The following is a 21,612-nucleotide window of genomic DNA, read 5'->3' as shown; positions in this document are numbered from 1 at the left end:
TACGAATCATAATTAGTATATCAACACCCTTATGATATATGTGGGTCCTAGGATGATATGATATCTCCCGACTAGGAAATGTTTTTTATTTTTTATGATGAGACCTACATATGATCCTCACGTGAAAAAATTTTACATGGACTAAATAGCTATCACTTTATTTTGTGTTTTCTTTTTCAGCAACATATGTAGCTAGCCAAATGATCATCATAATTGTTGAGGGCAAAAAATCCAAATGATGGATGGATCATAACTCAGCGTCAATCTGGAGCACTAAATCATGCGGCCCAACAAGTGATGCAAATGTGAACCCTTTGCGTTGTGGAATATGACTCATCTTCTCTAACTCCTCCTCAGTCAAAGACCAGTCGAAGATGTCAAGGTTCTGCTTCATTCTTTCCTTGTTGAAACTTTTTGTTACCAAGCTCACCCCTTGCTCATATACCCATCTCAGCGAAATCTGCAAGGCATGTGTGCATTCATAAATTAATAAACCATGCATATCATGCACTAATTGTTTACTTAATTTATAAGAAGTTAAGATTGCGAAGTCTTGTGTAATTTATTAATTGATCAAGCTTAATTTAGCAATTAAAAGACTAATTTATAAGCTGCATGTCGAAAAAATAAATGAATTTGTACCTGAGCAGTTGTTTTTCCTTTGGCTTTGGCAATCTGTTGGACGACATGAGAGCCTAAAACCCTATCGTCTCCCCATTTAGTGGTTGCTGCACCCAAAGGAGAGTAAGCTGTAACATGGATTCCATTTGCCTGACAGAAGCCCCTCAATTTCTTCAGCTGCCATGCTGGGCTCATCTCCAACTATATATAAATAAATTCAATAAAAGTAATTATATATGCAAATTAAGAGTATATTAATTTATATATGATTAATTAATTTAATGAGTAATTAAGTTGATTAATTATTACGTACTTGGTTGACAGCGGGAGGGATTTTGGCGATGGCAAGGAGGTCCTGAAGCATGTTGCAGGTGAAGTTACTGACCCCAATGGCCCTTGCAAGCCCCAGTTTCTTACACTCTTCCATGCCTTCCCAAATTGACTTTATATCGAGGGGCTCTACCTCCTCCTTCGCCACAGGCATACTCTTCACCCCCTGCCCCAATTTGAACGGCCAATGTACTATGTACATGTCCACATACTCCAACTCAAGATTCCTATATATATATATACGTATATTGCAATTTAATTACAACAATATATAAATATTGGATTAAAAACAAAGCTTAAGCACGTACTGTTTCATTTGTCATTATATTATACTTAATTATCCAAACCTTAAACTGGTGTTGAGGGCAGGCAGCACAAGATCCCGTTGAGCAAAGCTGGCCCAAAGCTTGGTTGTGATGAAGAGGTCGTTCCTGGAGGTGATGAGGCGGAGACGCAGAGCCTCGGCGATTGCTTGACCTAAATCTTGCTCCGACCCATAAGAAAAGGCGGTGTCAAAGTGGCGGTAGCCGGCTTTGATGGCTTCAAGAATTGCAGCCTTGGCGGTTTCTGGATCGACCCGTGGGTACGATGCAGTTCCCATGCCTATGACTGGCATGCTAATACTGGAGGAGCTCAGTGTCACCCCAGGAATTGTCACCTTTGCCATTCCAAATTTCAAACAAAAAAGATTATAGATAGATAGATTGATCTATGAGAATGTGTTGGTGCTCTTTCTCCAACTGCACCAATGCCTTGCCTTTATATAGGCACCCCAACTAGCTTAAGATAATGTTATTTAATTCGATCCAATTTGGAGGGCGACACTGGAGTTTATGTCGACACAGATTTACCACAGCTGTACGTTATCACTAAATAATGCTAGCTTAATTTGTACGTGGTTTCAACTTTGAATTAGGAGGACATTAATTATATCTTATAGAGTGGTTATTAATAATTCTGACTTTGGAAAAACTCAGCTCAAAAGCTAGTATCCAATAAATGTGCTCAGGTTTATTCATTATTATAAATAAAGATATTGTAAACCTATATGCATCAATTTGATTAAATGTCAAATCATAATAATTTTTTAGAATAACATGAAAATCATATAATATTTTAATTGGATTATCAAATTTAAATATAATTTTTTAAATTAGATCACAAACATGTTGACCAATTTGTTTTGGGCCTTTTCATTTGACATTTTTGTTCTTGAGGCTTTTAGTTTGTCTTGGAAGTTGGCTAATGTAATATAATTGTACTTGTGAGCATAAAAGTACAATGTTGCCCTTAATTTAATTTATGATATAAAAATGTGATGTAGGCTATAGAAATGAGGTGCAAGGTATATAAATGAGGTTTATGGTTTAGAACTACGGTTTTGGAGCTTATGGCTTAGGGTTTAGGCCTCGGGTTTCGAGTTTAGGGTTTAGGGTTTAGCTCCCAAGACCTAAACCTTTTTGCTGCGTAGCAGTCAAACACAAACCAAATATTTTTTTTTATTGTAGTGGCATGTGATATAATATTTTTGAATTATAATACCCTTTACTATATTATTATGTTTAACTTTTCAATAAGTAACTAATTTAAGATACTATTAAATTTTGGTATCTAAACTAAAAAACTATTAAAATTTGATACTTAAAATCAACGGACCTATATATTTTTTCAATTCAAATTTTCAAATAGAAAAGCATCCTTTTCCAATAATACCAATGCCTTCTCTATCTCTAAAAAGGGGGCAAGGAACGAAGTTCTAGCACTTCCCAATCTAAATCATATCTCAAGGTCATTCAGGAAGCCATCAGAATTGTTTTAATTGGAAGTTGTTTACAAGCCCCACTTCTCTAAAATTTCACATGGTTGTTGAAGTGGAAGGGGGCATCCCACAGCTGTGAAGTACATCATATATGCAAGGAGATCTCTAATCCTGATTGGTGGTTTTCATTGCTCATAATTAAACAAAAAGATAGATGCTTGTATCTATAATTTGAGGTTAATTAGGTTTCTGCCTTAATTACTGGTTTCACAAAGAGAAAGCGTACCTGTCCAGGCAACTCTTTACGTGTCCGCCACAAATGCTTTACTCTGTACTCTACTATGATTCTAGAACTAGACCCCACTCCCACTAGAGGCAACCCTGCACTATACTAGGTTGTTTTAAAATTAATAATGTTATTGACCAAGAAATTATGCTAACTGGAAGCAGAAACCTCCTCCTGCTAGTCACCAGGCAAGTACTTTTCAGGCACGTGTCCTAACCGTACGTAGGTGTAACAGGTAGATTTTTCTTTTGCTGTTTGTCAAGAGATATTACTATTATATATTCTAACAATAATACTTTGAGCAATGCTTAGATTCTTATATTTGAGGACCAATTTTGTCCTTATAGTCAATCAAATGAGCATTTAATGAAGTCTACTATCACAATTCTCTTTTCTCTCTTATAATTAAGCTCATTTAATTGGCCATAAAGACAAAATTGGTCTTCAAATATGAGGACCCAAGCATTTTCTAATTTTTTCACTTCAAGACGTATATGCAAGACACACATATATTATAGGACTCCAATGATGGTTACATTGACTAACTCGAAAAATTAATACATACGTGCCTTAATTTTCATTCTAGTCTTTTACTCTTTTGTCATTCAACTTAATTTATTTGCAAATTAATTTGAATATATGGACTCGATTATTTGGATGAATTCATGCATGCGGTAGAGCACACCAGCCCCAACGCAACGGTCCCAGCCCGATAGCCCTCTTCTGCCTTATTTGAAGATAAATTATGATGATGCAGCGCTTCAACTCTATTATCATTAAAAATAAAAATAAAAAGACTATTATCATTATTATTAGGCATAAATTCAATTTAGACACATAACTATATAAGCTATTTCAACGGGGTCCATGAACTTTAAAATATTTCAAATATACACCCGATCTATTATCTAAATTGAAAAATGAATTTATGTCCATTGATTTGTTGAGAGATCAGTTAAATGACAGCTTGGCTTTTGCTGACCGGGATTACTTGGCGATGTGGCGCTATCTCAGCAAAAATTTCTCGCCAAATGAGCGACACAGGCCCACAATTTAATAATAATAGAGAGAAAGAGTTTGTAGGCCCATGTCAGGGGTTAGATGGACCCGTGTCGCTCATTTCTCGCCAAATGAGCGACACGGGTCCATCTAACCCCTGACACGGGTCCACAAACTCATCATCTCTTTCTCGCTCGTTGAACACAAGTGAGAGATTTATATTCGAATTTGGGGGAAAACGTGATGTTTTTGGGAGACTAAATGGTCAGGAGAGCATTCGACGAGCGGGAAAGAGGTGATGGGTGTGTGGGCCCGTGTCAAGTGGACATGTGTTCCTCATTTGGCGGGAAATGTATGCTGAGTTGGTGCCACGTCGCCAATTAATCCCCGTTAGCAAAAGCCAAGCTGACATTTAACTGATCTCTCAATAAATTGATGGACGGAATTTCATTTTTCAATTTACATAATAAATCAGGTGTATATTTGAAATATTTGAAAGTTCGTGGACCCCGTTGAAATAGTATATATAGTTATGTGTCTAAATTGAATTTATGCCTTATTATTATTAGGAATTCTAATTCCTTAAATTTAACACCCATTTAAAGATTATAATCAAGCCCAGAAGCAAACTTTGAAGGCTCAATGGAAGGTCCAGCCGTAAGCCGAACTTTACAGGCCCAATATCTAGACTTAAAATGGAGCTCAAATTAAAGTCCATTACACTTTGATGTTTTTGTTTTTCTTAAGAAATTGGGCACGATGCATCAAAAAGTTCAATCATTTTTTTTCTTCTTAATTTAAAACTTTCATGTGTTGTTTAATTAAAATTGAGATTTAAAGGGTTTGAGGCAACCTAAAATTGAGATCATCAACTTTTGATGTATATTATCTTAAATTTAACATAATATAGAAATATATAAAGGATTTATAAAATTTTAAGGCCCTCAACATTTGAAGACTGTCCTGAAGGCGGCCCCGATTATATAATAAGGTTGTGATCAATTCATGTACGTACAAGCATGCACCCACCTTCTCAAGTCTATGATTATACCATTCAAAGTTGGACCACTACTTTACTCTAAGAGAAAATTACTGTTAATTATCACATAAGAAATCATCTATCTCGTACATTTAGTATTAGTAAGGCATACATTTGAAAATACAAATAGACCACAATGCCCCTTTATCGACATGGTATATACTATATGGATACGATTGATATGGTTTGTGTGTTTGAATGGAATTAATTATGATAAAAAGATGGGAATTAATTTCAACACTTCAGCTTCTCCATATATATAACTTATGATTACACTGGCCCTATCTAGATATTGTTGCTGAACAAACCCCACTACTTATTATTAACTGTTTTCAACCAACACATTCGATTTGCGATGATCTTTAATTACCTAGACCTAGTAACAAAGAGTCAATTTCAAAGTTATAACTTTAAGGGATAACTAATTACAATATATATATATATATATCTCTCCAAGGGAAGTAATACTATTGGAGTGTGGCTTTTGATGCAAAAGGGCTACAAATATAGAAGGGTAAGAGTGTAAGACCAAGCTAGTTGTCGTTGATGGCACGCCAAGGGCCCGACTTGGATATCACTTCCCACTAATTGCATTTCTGCATAATCCAAATGATTGGTGGTGACCCCAAAAACCACCTCGATTCCTTTTGTCTCTCCAATTTCAATTTTCTTTCTCTCTTTCTTTGTGTGAATCTAATAAATTTGGCAAGAAAATCTTAGCATATATCAAAGACCTTTGCAAATGATGAAAGATGATTCCCTTGGCGTGCAACTCTAAGTTTTTTGTTGGGGTAAAGGTGTTTCCAAGTTTCATGGCTTTTGATGAGGATAGGATTTATCATTTATATGGACCGTCAAATATTGCCTAAACCTATTTTCTTTTTCAAAGAACTATCGTCTCAACTGTTGCTAGTGGCTTTTACATATCATTCTTGTATCATTGTATGATTCAATTTCTACTCCCAACCTATTTATATATCAACCTCAAGCAGATCGAATATGAGACCTAAACAACACATTTTCCATTTCTTAATTTTGTTTTATGGTAGATAGACATACAATTAATTATAAACGTACTAAGGATTGGGGGTGAGATATTTGGCCTATCCTTGTGATCAACGTACAATTATCAATACCAAATCAAGGTATCAAAGACTAGCAGTTAGTAAAAGGTTAAGGTATCAGTGTATCACAATCTCACCATAGTTAATGATTTAAATTTTAAACAAAACCCATTACAGTCATGACTGTTAGAGTGAGTGTAGCTAGCTTCTTTTTGCCTCAAAAAGTGGTCAGGCTCTATCCAGTAGAAAGGTTTAAAGTGAAGGGTTTTCCTCCTCAAGTTGACCATACTGTGAAGATGATAATGATTCTTTTAATAATGGTAATAATACCCAAAAGAAATAGTCATCACATTTTTCCTTTTGTTCAGCCTTTGAGCCGAGAAGTTCTTGAAAGCCTTTAGTACTACAGTAATAGGTCAAGGTTTGGGGTGGTGTTGAGAACAGCACCAATATAAGCACACCCAAAGTTTTTATATATAAACAGACCCCAAAATGAAAATAATTATTAAAAGGACAAATTGGGCACTAATTATAAATGTAATAATAACAGATTGTAACACCTTTTATTGCGGTCAAAATGCAATAATCCACCCTTATCATCAGTTCTATCTCTACACTTTGGAGTGAGTGGATCTCTCTGTTCTGGTGCTCTCATTGGGTCTAAGCCTCTAGGCAATGGGGTTGAAAAATCTGAGCGATTACAACCAATCTGCTTACCAAAAAAAAAAAAAAAATTGTTATGTATTACACTATTAATTACTCTTGGTTTAGATGTCTGTACTCTGTAGGTACCATTAAATTAAATTAGTTTCTTTAAAGCCTATATGAACATATATGATGGCTTCAGCCCTAAAACATGTGTTTGTTAATTGTTATTTGTTAAGACTTAAGAGGATGGATGTGGCTAGTAACTGAACAATGAACATTGGATTTCAGAACCCAAGACTGCAAAGACATATCATCTCATCAACTGAGCTGTTTGGAGAAGCTGTCAAAATGCTGTTGTTAAAGCAGGGGATGGTCCCAAAACCAGCTATAAAGTCATAACTTTAAAGTCGATCAGATTAGTGGTTTAAACCAAATTCAGAGTTGGGATTTGGGATGATGAATATTTCAAACAGAAGGAGGGGCTCAGCCCAGCAAGCCATTTGTGATTTGCCAAAAAAAAGAAGAAAGAAAAGCAAAAGAGGGACCAAATGCAAATGGGGGAGACATCATAACCTCCCATGCCAGTGCCATTAACCACAGAGGGCATTGATGTTGCTGTTGTATATATCATATAATGTGGGCCTGTATTCTATTCCTTCACTCCCATGAGTCCCATCCCATCTTAAATTAAACGATCTATGTGTATTGTTTTATCTTTTCAAGCCTGGGCAACGTTTCACCAATTGAACTGTATCATTCATTATCCTTCAAATGTCAGCCTTTGGGCCCCACATTGCACTACCTTCTCCTCCTTCCTCACTCTTCCCCAATACAAAATCAAAATCAACTATGCTTAATTTATTGACCATGAAAGGAGAAAATATTTAGAACTACTCAGCCAAATCCAGGTAAAATATTAATTGGGTCATAACCAAATAAAGAAAATCATTTGGAAAGCAATTTTACCTTCCAAACAATGAGAATATATATGCTATAGATCACAAAAATATTGACAAACTACACTGGTCTGCTCCCCAAATGCATATATGGGGTATAAGTCATGACTGTGGATCAGAGACAAGTATGACTGTATGAGTGATCCAATTCACATTTCTAATAGGGAACATTCTCACGCTCACTGACAGACAGTGATCCTTGATCATAAACAGGCCAGTATTATTTATTTGCTATATATTTTAGGGTATATGCGCCGATCTTAGATAGACCTTGTCTGTGGATCCCACCCCTTTTGACCAAAAGTCAAATCAGTCGCTCACTACACTCTCTCTCTCTCTCTCTCTCTCTCCTTACAGTAGTACACTGGTACTACAGTTCATTCATGGTACTCAAACTAAAACCGTATAAGTACATACCCACCACCAACTTCAATCCAATTCCCTTCTTTTCTTATTCCTTCCCACGTTCCATGCTTTCCATTTTATAAAACACAAAAAGCAACTTCTTTTCCTAAAGCTCCCCCCTTTGCTTTGTCACAACAAATTCTCATCATACTCACCACTCTCTCACTCTACACACTACACTCTTTCTCATCGCTCTCTCTGTGATCTCAATTCTCTTCCTGAGAAAAGCTTGTTTCAACACTTATGGAGAACACTCCTGTTCAGCTTTTTCTTCGTCTTTCTCTGATACTTGTCTTTGCAGACCTTGTTTCGATTTCCACAGCTGAACAAGGTGTTGTTCGATCCATCAAAACTGATGCAGAATCTCTTCTTAAGTTCAAAAAGGTGATTCAGAAGGACCCAAATGGAGTTTTGTCAGGTTGGCAGCTTGGTAGGAGTCCATGCACCTGGTATGGAGTTACATGCTCTATGAGTCGAGTAACTCAACTCGATCTTAGCGGGTGTTCTCTTGTGGGGACAATCTCTTTTGACTCTTTGGCCTCTCTAGATATGCTTTCTGTCTTAAAACTGTCATCAAATTCAGTCACTGTAAATTCTACTTCTTTGCTTCAGCTTCCATATGGTTTGCAGCAGCTTGATTTATCATTCACTGGAGTTTCTGGTGTTGTTCCTGAGAACCTTTTCTCAAAGTGTCCAAATCTCGTCGTTGTGAATCTTTCTTTCAACAATTTAACAGGTGCTCTGCCCAGAGATCTCTTATTGAATTCTGAGAAACTTCAGGTTCTCGACCTCTCTTATAACAATCTGACCGGGTCAATTTCCGGTTTGAAAATTGAGAACTCTTGCACCTCTTTGTTGCAGCTTGATTTGTCAGGAAACCATATATTGGGTTCCATTCCCATGTCCTTGTCAAACTGCACCAGTCTCAAGACTATAAATTTGTCATTCAACATGGTTACAGGGGAGATCCCAAGATCGTTTGGGGAACTGAGCAGCCTACAGAGATTGGATCTTTCTCACAATCAGATAACCGGTTGGATTCCTCCTGAATTAGGAAATGCATGCGGCTCACTTGTTGAACTCAAGCTTTCATACAACAACATTACTGGCCCAATTCCAGCCTCTTTTTCCTCTTGTTCTTGGCTGCAACTTGTCGATCTGTCTAACAACAATTTGACAGGTCCCCTGCCAGATTCTATCTTTCAGAATCTGAGCTCCTTGGAGAGCTTGCTGTTGAGTAATAACGTGATCTCTGGATCACTTCCAGGTTCCATTTCAGCTTGTAAAAGTCTACAGGTTATAGACTTGAGCTCTAATAAGATATCTGGTATGATCCCACCAGATATATGTCCAGGAGCTGCCTCACTTCAAGAGCTGAGAATGCCAGATAACCTGATTACAGGAGAAATTCCTGCCCAACTGTCAGAATGTTCGAAGCTGAAGAGCATTGATTTTAGTTTAAACTATCTGAATGGGTCGATTCCTGCTGAGCTTGGGAAGCTAGAGAATTTGCAGCAGCTAATAGCATGGTACAATGGGTTAGAGGGGACAATCCCACCAGACTTGGGAAAATGCAGGAATCTCAAGGATCTTATTCTGAATAATAACCGCCTAAGCGGTGAAATCCCAGTTGAATTGTTCAGTTGCAGTAATCTTGAATGGATATCACTGACAATGAATAGACTGAGTGGTGAAATCCCAAGGCAATTTGGGGTTTTGACAAGGCTGGCAGTTGTGCAACTTGGGAATAATAGCTTGAGTGGGCAGATACCAGGTGAACTAGCAAATTGCAGCAGTTTGGTTTGGTTGGATTTGAACAGCAACAGACTAACTGGAGAGATCCCACCCCGACTTGGAAGGCAGCTTGGAGCAAAATCATTGAGCGGAATTCTGTCTGGCAATACTTTGGTGTTTGTTCGGAATGTGGGGAATTCTTGTAAAGGAGTTGGAGGATTATTAGAATTTGCTGGAATCCGAGCTGAAAGGCTTCAACAAGACCCAACATTGAAGACTTGTGATTTCACCAGATTGTACTCTGGCCCTGTCCTGAGTCTCTTTACAAAATACCAAACGCTGGAATATCTTGATCTCTCTTACAATCAGCTCCGTGGGAAAATCCCAGAAGAAATGGGGGACATGATTGCATTACAAGTTCTTGAGTTAGCCCACAATCAGTTATCAGGTGAGATTCCTGCATCACTTGGGCAGCTCAAAAATTTAGGCGTCTTTGATGCATCCCATAACAGACTGCAGGGTCATATTCCTGATTCATTCTCCAACCTCTCTTTCTTGGTGCAAATTGATTTATCAAACAATGAATTGACCGGCCAAATTCCCACAAGGGGGCAGCTGAGTACACTTCCTGCAACCCAGTATGCTAACAATCCAGGACTTTGTGGGGTTCCATTGCCTGAGTGCCAGAGCAACAATGACCAACCAACCACCACTCCAACTGATGAGGATGCAGGCAGAGCAAGTCGAAAGCCATCCGTTGCATCCTGGGCTAATAGCATTCTTGTGGGGATTCTCATTTCCGTTGCTTCACTCTGCATTCTCATTGTCTGGGCCATTGCAATGCGTGCAAGGCGCAAGGAGGCAAAGGAGGTCAAGATGCTTAATCGCTTGCAAGCCTCTCGTGCCGCCACCACTTGGAAAATTGACAAAGAGAAAGAACCATTGAGCATTAATGTTGCAACTTTCCAAAGACAGCTAAGGAAGCTCAAATTCTCCCAACTCATTGAAGCAACCAATGGCTTCTCAGCAGATAGTCTTATAGGGTGTGGAGGTTTTGGAGAAGTGTTCAAGGCAACGTTGAAAGATGGCTCCAGTGTTGCAATCAAGAAACTTATAAGGTTGAGCTGCCAAGGCGACCGTGAATTCATGGCAGAGATGGAAACTCTGGGGAAGATTAAGCATCGAAATCTTGTGCCCCTATTGGGTTATTGCAAAATTGGTGAAGAGAGGCTCCTGGTGTACGAATACATGGAGTATGGAAGCCTTGAAGAAATGCTTCATGGGAGAACCAAGACACGTGACAGACGGATTCTAACATGGGAGGAAAGGAAAAAGATTGCAAGAGGTGCAGCAAAAGGACTCTGTTTCCTCCACCACAATTGCATCCCTCACATTATACACAGAGACATGAAGTCAAGCAATGTATTGTTGGACCACGAAATGGAAGCAAGAGTCTCCGATTTTGGAATGGCCAGGCTCATTAGTGCTCTTGACACCCATTTAAGTGTAAGCACTCTTGCAGGCACTCCTGGTTACGTCCCACCTGAATACTACCAAAGTTTCCGCTGCACTGCAAAAGGCGACGTTTACTCATTTGGGGTTGTCCTGTTGGAGCTTGTCACGGGGAAACGCCCAACAGACAAGGAGGACTTTGGGGATACTAACTTGGTGGGCTGGGCCAAAATGAAGGTCAGAGAAGGGAAACAGATGGAAGTCATAGACCTTGAATTGCTTTCAGTAACCAAAGGCACTGATGAAGCAGAAGCTGAACAAGTCAAAGAGATGGTCAGGTATTTAGAAATAACACTGCAGTGTGTTGATGACTTCCCATCCAAGAGGCCTAACATGTTGCAGGTGGTGGCCATGCTCAGAGAGCTCATGCCTGGATCAGCAAATGGAAGCAGCAACAGTGCTTGATCAGATGTATGTTTCTTGTTTGTCAATCAATATCATCATCATTGTAACAATATTCTTATAAGCTTTGTAAGATTTGTTGCTCAGATATTAAAGATTTTCGATCTTCTACCTACTTTGCAAATCTTAATTTTCTTCTTTAGCTAAGCTATGTTCACCACTAGCTAAATGGAACGAAGAGTATAGTATAGTGGCTTTAAAATTACTAGAAATTGCAAATGTTTCAGAATCGCCTATGCTAGTGCTGTCTTATAAAAACATTGAACATAAAGTTACATTTATGTTTGAATTGCCAGAGTTTCTCTAAGACATTATTTAAGTTGCATTTAACTTCCCTGATTTAAGTTTTTTTTGTTAAAAAGAATTAAGAAACGTACAGAGCTTCGACGCGGTCCTGCCTTTTGGGCTTTTCATCGGCTAACAAATTGAGTTGGGTATTTGGGCTCGACCAAAATATGTTTTAGGCCCATGATCTCTTGGGCCTGTTGCACTTATCCTTTCCGGAGATGTGTATCTTGTATCATGATTTGTTCAACACTACCTCCTCATTCTTTCCATTATCCATTGGCTAATTATAAAATGAACATTGATTTGTATCCATACGCTACAATTAAGGGACAGATGGCTGTAGTGGTAACCATTTAGTCACTGTAAAAGGTAATTGTAAGTATTTTTAACTCCTAGTTGAAGCCAAAGAAAAAAATATATGTTACCTAGCTTGCTGAAATAATAATATGGCTTCCTCATTCTTCGATTAAGGATCCTTTTGTTTGTACCCATAGGCCAGTATTAAGGGACTAATGGCTTTATTTATTGGGTGGCAAACTGGCAATGGCAATTAGCATGGCATCAATGATGGCAATCACATCGCTTTTGATGAGAGTCCTCTGCCTCGTCTTCCTTTTAATCTCTCTCATCATCCTTGGAACTGACTCCCAATATGACCCTGGATCGGAAAGCACAATTCACTTCAAGCAATTCAACTCCTATCTGTACGTAATTAAACGTCCTCTGTACATTATCATATATTATAATGCTGTCTGATACATATTATTAGTTTATTACTGAATACTGCAGGTACATGATTTGTACAAGTGTGATTGGACTGGCCTACACACTGGTCCAAATTCCCTTTGCAGTCCACTATGTAAGATCAGGGAAACGCCTAGTAGACCATGATGGACTCCTTCTCTTTGAATTTTATGGTGACAAGGTTGGTCAATTACAAAGTTATAGTACAAGTCTAGATATGAATACATTATAATACAAATATATGGGTAATGGGTTAATTGAGCTGCATATATATGCAGGTTATATCAGCCCTGTTCGCTATGGGAATGGGTGCAGGATTTGGTGCCACTTCTGATATGGAGCGTCTTTACTCTGTCATTCACGACTTCTTCAGCATGGCAAATGTCTCCGCAGCCTTCCTACTCATGGCTTTCTTATGCATCGCAACCTCATCCATAATATCATCTTTTGCACTACCCAACCCCCAAAAGAACATCAATCAGAGTACAACTCATCAAACCGGGGAAACTTAATCTATTCTACATACACGTGTATGCATGTACATGGCTCTTTAAGCCATCTTTATCAACCTCTTTCAATCTATTTCTATTTTAAATGTATGTTACCCCTCAAAAAAGCAAAAAAAGAAGAAGAAAAAAGATATATGTTACATTCTCAAGTCTCAACCATCATTCATACGGAAGTCCAATAATACACCAACCGACCTTAGTCGATCCACACCAAGCTCAAACATTGCGTTGAGCTATGAGTCATTCTTTCTAAAGCTTGGGCTAGGATGGGATCAAGTTGAGAATTTCGAAGCTTGGGTTGAGGTAAATTGATTTTAGAATCTGGCCCAACTTGGGTTTGTGGGAGGTGGACAGCAGAATGTATATCACATCAGCATTTATAGTAACATTTGTATACACTTATATGGAAGCCCAATAATCCACAAACCGACCTAAGCCCATCCCAAGATCAAAGATTGTATTGGGCTTAATTTGAGTCATTCTTTCTAAAACTTGGGCTGGTAGGATGGGGAGTCTAGTTAAGAGAATTTTGAATCTGGCCCAACTTGGGTTTGGGAGAGGAGGACAGCAGAATAGGACACCAACCATGCATATAGGTACTAGTAACTAGATACAGTTTTGTGAAAGATTTATTGAGGATATAGGACTATAGAAGTAGTACAAGGAAGGATCATTATTGATAACAGTATAATTGGTGGCCTGCAGGGAAGGACTCAGGGATAGATAATAGATCTAGGCCACGACTAGACCCCATCTACATAAATAAACCAGTCCTTGCCTACAACCCAATTGATTACTGATATTCATTAGTGTCCTCATCATCACCAATATCTATTTATATAGAGCAGGATCTATAAATGGTCCACACTGCAATAAAAATTAGTGGTTTACACAAGACAAAGGTGTTCACTTGTGGTCTTTAATCTCATAACATTTTTGGTACGAACGACCGATCGATAAGAAAATGCATGTCATGTTTTAGTAGCTATAAGCTGTACCCAGTAGCTTTCCAAAGTAAGGTGTTGCTTTTACATCTCACCCTCCCTAATTGAACCTTGCATTCCATGTGGAAAGAGATTTTGTATGCATTCATGGACGAAGGTTCATTACGAAATGGAGACAAAGCACTCCCGATAGACCTTTTTCCCCAACTTTTTTACTTTTTGTAGGTGGAGGAATGAATATACATTTATATAAAAAAATTTTGGTTCTCTATTAATAAAGTTTTAGTTTTTGGGTGGGAAAAGGAACAGTGACATTTTCATAAATCATAATCACATATAGCTGAGTGTCTGAGTCTGACCGACTGGCTCTAAGGTGAAATGGAAATTGGAAAGTTCCATATATATCCACTCGCTACGCTACAATGCTACATGTTGGAAAAAGTTTGTCTCCATTTCTAAGATGTGCCATGCACCCTCGCTCTCTTCATCTTCAAACAAGGCATGGTGGTCTTCCAACTACTGACACTACATAATATTGTTAATGAATATATGTGATACATAAAAAAACAAATGAAATAAAATCATCCATTATTCTGTGTATTAATTATTAATTTATTAGTACGGGTAAAAGAATAAAAAGGGTAAAAGGAAGTTGGAAAAAGGAAGGTGTGGCAGTAACACGCAAGAGGTAATTTGAAAAGAAGGTATGGTAGTGATAAGATGTACGAAAGCAGCAAGGCAGCAATGCAATATTGCATCCGTAGGCAATCCACTAAACAGAAAAAGGAAGGCAGCATTAAAAGGTGGGAAAGAGTAAGAAATGCACGTGGTCCCTCCCAACGCAGAAACAAAAGCGAAAAGAAACAAACAAAGAAGAGAAATAGAAATTATATTATTGCTGAAATGGGAACCCAACCCAACCCAACCCAACCCTTTTGGTGCTTTGAGCTCGCTTTTGCTTTGTTTTGAAATCGTCTAAGTTTTCTTCACTCCATGTTATGTATTGGCCCCCCTACCAGTCTATAGCTAGCTATAAATTAATTAATGGTCATGAAAAGCTAGCTAGTTACTGCTGCTCTGCTCACCCTGCACCACCCTCCCTCCTGATTCTGCTGAAAAAGTGATCAATATGTGTGAGTGAAAGTGTCTCTCTCTCTCTCTCTCTCTGGACAGTACTGTATAATACATGAGTGAGTGAGAGAGTGAGTCGTGCATTGTTTAATTATGTTGAGAGGGACGAGTGCCTGAGAGTAACAATTCCAACAGTGGCACTGAAAAACATGGTTGGTTTTAATTTAAAGCATTTAAATGGATTACAAATGCATTGAAAACGACCTCCCATCTTTTTCTCCCCACATGCACTAGTACTCTCTCTTTCCTAGCTTCTCCCATTCAAATTTCCTTTCTACTCTATTTGTGTTGTAAACTTGTAATTTGGAGGTCAGCATCTTTGAAAGGCGCTTTCCCATCTTTTAGCAAAATATATGGTCCCAAAATGTACAACAAATATATATATATATAATTAAATTGCTCAAGTCTCCAATAGCACTAGTGCACTACACATATATATATAATCCAAATGTCCCTTCATTAATTTATTTCATTAAGGGCCGGTATACATGCTTAAACAAGCTGCCATCTTATCATGCATACTTAGTCTTTTTCTTCTTTTTGGCCGGATGCGTGCTTAGTCTTGCTAAGAATTAACGACAATTAAACGGTGAGGTAAGCTGGTAAGGTTCAAAGATCGGGCTTTGTTTTTTATCTTTTTGTCTTTTTCGGTGATGTGATGTTCTAACCACGGTTGCATTAGGTTAGGGACGTGATGAGTATTTCTCTTGAAATGATGATATATATCAAGGCATTGCAGTATTGCACCATTGAATGTAAAGCAAACCCAGAAAGTACGTCACTTTTTTTCATTTTCTATTTGTAACAAATTAATGAAGATATATTAAATATTAAATACAAGGACCCGAATTACAAAATATATAGTTCCCCATGCCAATTGCCAACAATGGTCAGAAATAAAGATCCTACCCTGATACAGCAATAATTAACTGAAAAAAGTAAAGTAGAGAGAAAAAAAGAAGATTATGAGGTCTGTTTAAATAAGCGTTGCATGTGAGAAGAAAAAAACAAAAACAAACCAACAAAACATGCACTTGATTCACAGTGGTGCATGTTGATGATGATGAGGATATATATCGATCTGTGCAAGCTTATTCTCCTTCTCCTTCTGTGGTGGCGGAGGACATGTAACTCATGGCGAGGGAGGTCTCATCGGAGGGTCCCAGTCCGACTCCGGCGGCGGTGGAAGTATGGAAGAAGTGTTGCTTACAAGCTTGACAAGTGATTTGCATAAGGGCGGAGTTGATTTTCTTGGTGGATTGATCTTTCAGCAAGTGAGCCTTTTCCAGTTCGGCCTGCGCTTGTTGCCTAATCCTCTTGGCGCTTGCGAACTCAAGCTCAGCTATCTCTATTTGGCGTTTTGCTTCTCGTCTTGCGTCTTCCGCATAAGCCTTTTGGGCCATGGCAACTCTTAACTCCTCGCTAGCAAAGTCTTTCAACCTTGCCACATCCATTGCAGCAATATTACTATTACTATTACTCTTCTTTTGGTCACTTGATGAAGGAATGGGAATGGGGTTTTGATCACATGAAGATGAGCCGCCAATGGAAAGCTTCAAATGGGTTGCGCAGTTTTCGACTAAATTTGGTGAGGAGGTGTGGGTGTCCGAGGATGGAAGGAGCTGAAGTTCTAGCATATGTTGTTGGTGGTTAGAAGTGGAAGGAGTCCCATCATCTTCAGTTGGCCTTTGCAGTACTGGTATTCCAGGCAATGGAGCTGCTGCTGCTAACTTTGCATTAATGCTCAAATTGGCGTCGCTCGAGGGGCTGGTGCTCGATGCTGTTCGCGATGAGCAGGCCGGTTGCAGTCCCGCCGCTAATTCTGGCCGAACCACATGTCGGACAGTGCAAGTGTCTTGGTGCTCAATAAAACTCTCCACTCTGAAATTAACGACCAACAATTAGAATGATTCAAACTTGAATATATGTATATGTATAGAACTATAGATAAAGATTATGATCATTACAAACAAAACGTATGGCCTTTTCTTGGTGGCTAGCTTTAATTACTAACTAACAAAAACAAGAGCTTCTTCATGTAGCAAGCAAACCAATCAATATAAAATTTATAGGGGATCTTTGTAGAGTAGAATAGATATATTATATATGAGATTAGGTTTAATATATTAATTAAAATAGAACAAACAGTAAGTAACATGTAAACCACAGAAATTATATATATTTGTTTGTTTAACTAAAATATTGTGGTTTTAGTGGTCATATATACATATATAAGGTAAGTATTGAATTTTATTTTAGCCTTATGGAAACTCTTTTTGGGAACACTAGTGGTTCTGAAGCGGCCTAGAACTTCCATTGGGTGGCCTAGATCACAAATACGAAGACAAGCATGAGGATGAGGTCATCTAGCTTGTGCAGCAAATGATTCGTATATTTTGAATACATGAGAAGCATGATGAGAGAGAAACCAACAAGAAGATTAATTGTACCCACAAAAAAAGAAACCCAACAAACAAATTTGAAGATCGATCGATCGGAAAAAAGGTTTTAGGGTTTGAATATATAATGAAAGGAGAGAGGAGGGTGCAATTAATAAATGATGGATTGACATTTGACAATACAAAACGTAATTTTGGCGTTTTTGGGGAAAATGAAATATTTTAACCTGGAAAAGACACGACCACAATCACAAGAATGTCCTCTGGTACCACAGGTTTTGAGATGGGCTTTGTAATCGGATTGAACCGCATATCCCTTGGAGCATTTGTCACAGACCCACTGCTTGTGATTGCTGTGTTTTCTTCGGAAGTGCTTTTTAATCCCAACAAGATCGCCGAGAGCGTGGCAGGGGTCATGGTGAAGACAGCTCGGCTCTGGGCACACAAACACCCTCTTCTTCACCTCATGATCTTGTGTTTCTCTCTTGAGCAATTTCCATGGCACTTTGTGCCTCCGCCTGTGCATTTGGAGGTTCTGGTCTCGCTGAAATCCTTGGTTGCAGATCTCGCACACGTATCGGTCTGATTCCAGTAACGTTTTTGGAGACAGGGACACAACTTCTGCATCCGGATCTACCCATTCAAATCATCCATCCAAACATTAACTCCTTAATAAATTAAGATCAATCAACCCAACCCAACCCAACCCAACCCAACAATTATATTATCAAATACCTGGAGTGCCTGCTGGTCTTCTTTTTCTTTTGTTGGTGCCTCCATTTTCTAAGGCAGCAAAGGCATCAGAGGAAGATGATGGAGCAGCAGAAGAAGCAGTGTTGTTGTGGTTGATGTTGTTGTCCAACATGGGTGAATTTTTGTGATCCAAGACTATATGTTGGGGGAAGTAACACGATCAATCCCTACACACGTACAGTGGGTGAAGTTGGAATAGTGGGTTTCAGCTTTACTCTCTCAGAGGGGAGAAAATAGAGAGAGAGAGAGAGAGAGAGAGAGAGAGAGAGAGAGAGAGAGAGAGAGAGAGAGAGAAAAAGAAAAAAGAAAAAGAAAAGAAAAGAGAGAGATAGATAGATAGAAGAAAATTAAAGGGTCTTGCTTTCTGCAATCAACTTTCTTTAAGCTTTAAGGGTAGCTTTTAGCTTTTCTTTTTTCTCCAGAGCTTTTTCTTTCTTTGTTTCATTGACCCCCCACCTTGAGCAGGTGAGGTTGTGGCAAGTCTTGTTTATAAAGCCCTTTGTACAGGAAAGATATTATAGAAAGAGAGATGATGCTGATCAGTGTGTAGTGTGTAGTGTGTGTTGTGTGTGTATGTGCGTGCGTATGTGTGTGATAGTCTCTGTCTGATAGAGGAGAGAAGAGGAGGTTGGGCTGGCAGACCCAATCACACTGCGGCTTAAAACAATGAGCCCCACACACACAGAATTAGACAGAAACAAAAAAACATCCTTCCCATAAGAATACAACAAACAGTCATTATTCGTCACACTGTAATTTGCATGAATAAATGCAGGCCAGACACCTCCCTTGCACGTGACCTCACATCCCCCCTCACATGACCTTTTCTCTCTCTCTCTCTCTCTCTGTCTCAAAAAAACCAGAGGTAAAATCAGGTCAAAATTTTTAAACAAAGAAAAACAAATAAAACAGTTGGATTATTTAGCTGTACAACTACTGCTTTCATGAATGCTGATGGCGAGCTAATCCAGATTAACATGTTTCTTGAAGCAGCTTTTGAAAAGGTAAAAGCTAGCACGATTGGTCATTTTCAAGGGGGCTGTAATCATTTCTACAAGTTTGATTTTCATCTTATAACTTCAAAACTAAAGCATTTGCCGCTCGTTATTGCATATAACATGACTTCATGGTCTTCAAATTTGGTGTAAATTAGTGTTTCAATAACTCTCTTTTATGTCCAGTAAAGTGGCAATCCATTGGGGTATTTCTGTCCCCCTTTTTTTGTCACTCTAAGAAATAACATTCAAATTAAGGGTAATGTTTTCTTGCTAAATATTGATATTATATATTGTCATATTTTGAATCTTAATCACATATATGTTTAGTGAAAGCCAACATATCAATGATCAAAATGACACTTTGACAAGATTATATGTCATATTAATTGTCCAACCGAACAAAATTTCTCCTCAAATAATTATCATTAATAATGTAGTATCATTTTCCACAATTTATAAATATATATATGTGCATCAAAAGACAAACATTGTAATCTCTTAAAGTTAGAATTAAGATAGGTATATTCGATTTCTGACAAGCATTGTCGATCTATTAATCTTAAACCATGACCATCATATCGAATTATCTATCAATGGTTAACTTAAATTAACATTAATTAAAGCATTTTAATTAATTACTTTAAATCTAGGCTTATTCGCGCAAATGCTCTTTGAAAATAACTTTTATTCTTACTTTAAAACCCTCATAGTCTGTCAATGGCTCCGTTACAAAATATGACGTGTTGTTTAAGTGTATGAGCATCATGTTAGCTTTTTTGACGAAGTTATTGATGGATTTGACGAAATATGACTTATTGAAAAAGTTTGTAAACTTTAAGAGAATAAAGTGAGAATGAAAATTACTTTCAAGAAATATTTGTGCGAATAAGCCTTAAATCTATCTAAAACTTCTTTATTCTTTTGTATTATTGCTAGCTCTCGTGATTAATAGATGGGCATTTGGCCGGGAATTTATAGTCTTCTGTGGACGTGATTTTCTAAGTTTAATTAATTAATCAATTTGTATCCTTATTTTCACCAGAACATGTACATCCACCTTCACAGCCCCTGACTTCATCACCAACCTCCAGCACAAAACTCAGTTCCATTAATATTGCCATATATAAATTATTTTCTCATCTGAAAGTGCCTCTAATTATAATGAATTTAGTGTTGTGCGTACGGATGAATTAGATAAAAAGGCAACAAGACTAACCACATGTCCTCAGATTCAGTAATGCACATTTACTCTTGCTGCCCCAAGTCTATCGATATACCATATCATTATGAAACTCGATCTACAGCACTTCCACAGTCTTCTTAAACACATATCACCAACCGTTATTAGATGGATATCCTCACCATACCAGATATTAATTATTGATCGATCAAAACAAATCCAATATATATAGTTTCTTTTGTATTATTCTTCTTTTTGGTAAAAACAAGTTAATATCATTTAAAAGAAAATCTGAGCGCACTAGAGGGGGGGTTTTCTCCATTAAAGCTCTCGCTCTCTCTCTCTCTCTCCCTTGTATTATTCTTCTTTTTGGTAGAAGTGCAGAACAAATTAATATCATTTAAAAAAAAGTCTGAGCGAACTAGAGGTGGGGTTTTTCTCCATGAAATGATGAAAGCTCTCTCTGTCTCTGTCTCTCTCTCTCAGCATCTCCTCGTAGAAAATATATATTTCTTTCTCACTGAAGAATTAAGAGCATGTTTGGTTACCGTCCCCAAAACATAAAAATAATATTGTATCTACAAATAGGGAAGATGGGGTGGGGGTTAATGTTAGATTCATCAAATTTGTTTATCATATAATATATGCTCTTTAGCCCAATATTTTACTAATTTAATCATGTTAATTTTTTTCTTCATTATTTTTTCTTATCTCTAATAGAGTTTTTTATTTGATCGACAATATTTAGTAAAACAAAGTTGATAAACAAATTTAATGAGTACGCAGTACAATATTAGTAATTAAGAATGCGTGAATATAAGTAGGAAAAAACAATACTTGGGTCATCCCACCCCCTCAAATTATGATTTTGGCAATGTCAGCGCATAATCAGAACCGTTCACTTTTTATAT

The 21,612-nt window shown here is 37.8% G+C and overlaps 3 protein-coding genes and 1 pseudogene across 4 annotated transcripts; 2 read left to right on the top strand and 2 right to left on the bottom strand.

The window, feature by feature from the left end:
• Window positions 1-4: 4 nt before the first annotated feature.
• Window positions 5-1,633, bottom strand: LOC147295711 (D-galacturonate reductase-like). The gene is made up of 4 exons (XM_086231348.1): window positions 1,299-1,633; window positions 935-1,178; window positions 643-822; window positions 5-460 (listed from the first exon to the last, which is right to left on the bottom strand). Exons 1-4 carry the CDS (start codon window positions 1,616-1,618, stop codon window positions 248-250), a joined length of 957 nt encoding a protein of 318 aa, XP_086087474.1. The 5' UTR covers window positions 1,619-1,633; the 3' UTR covers window positions 5-247.
• Window positions 1,634-8,182: 6,549 nt separating this feature from the next.
• Window positions 8,183-12,050, top strand: BRL2 (BRI1-like 2). The gene has a single exon (XM_086231346.1). The coding sequence runs from the start codon at window positions 8,351-8,353 to the stop codon at window positions 11,756-11,758; it is 3,408 nt and encodes a 1,135-aa protein (XP_086087472.1). The 5' UTR covers window positions 8,183-8,350; the 3' UTR covers window positions 11,759-12,050.
• Window positions 12,051-12,586: 536 nt separating this feature from the next.
• LOC147295709 (CASP-like protein 4D1 pseudogene) lies at window positions 12,587-13,299 on the top strand (annotated as a pseudogene).
• A 2,881-nt stretch (window positions 13,300-16,180) lies between these two features.
• On the bottom strand, window positions 16,181-18,996 carry SGR5 (C2H2-like zinc finger protein). 2 transcript variants are annotated; one of them, XM_086233446.1, is made up of 3 exons: window positions 18,506-18,996; window positions 17,998-18,391; window positions 16,181-17,252 (listed from the first exon to the last, which is right to left on the bottom strand). In XM_086233446.1, exons 1-3 carry the CDS (start codon window positions 18,633-18,635, stop codon window positions 16,463-16,465), a joined length of 1,314 nt encoding a protein of 437 aa, XP_086089572.1. In that variant the 5' UTR covers window positions 18,636-18,996; the 3' UTR covers window positions 16,181-16,462. The 2 variants fall into 2 exon arrangements, with proteins under 2 accessions (XP_086089572.1, XP_086089571.1); XM_086233445.1 differs by having other exon boundaries at window positions 17,998-18,403; window positions 18,506-18,995.
• Between the last annotated feature and the right edge of the window lie 2,616 nt (window positions 18,997-21,612).

Source organism: Dryas octopetala, chromosome 2 (assembly GCF_963921425.1).
Source record: "Dryas octopetala chromosome 2, drDryOcto1.1, whole genome shotgun sequence".
Taxonomy (NCBI): Eukaryota; Viridiplantae; Streptophyta; class Magnoliopsida; order Rosales; family Rosaceae; genus Dryas; species Dryas octopetala.
This window is presented reverse-complemented; position numbering and strand designations above follow the sequence as displayed.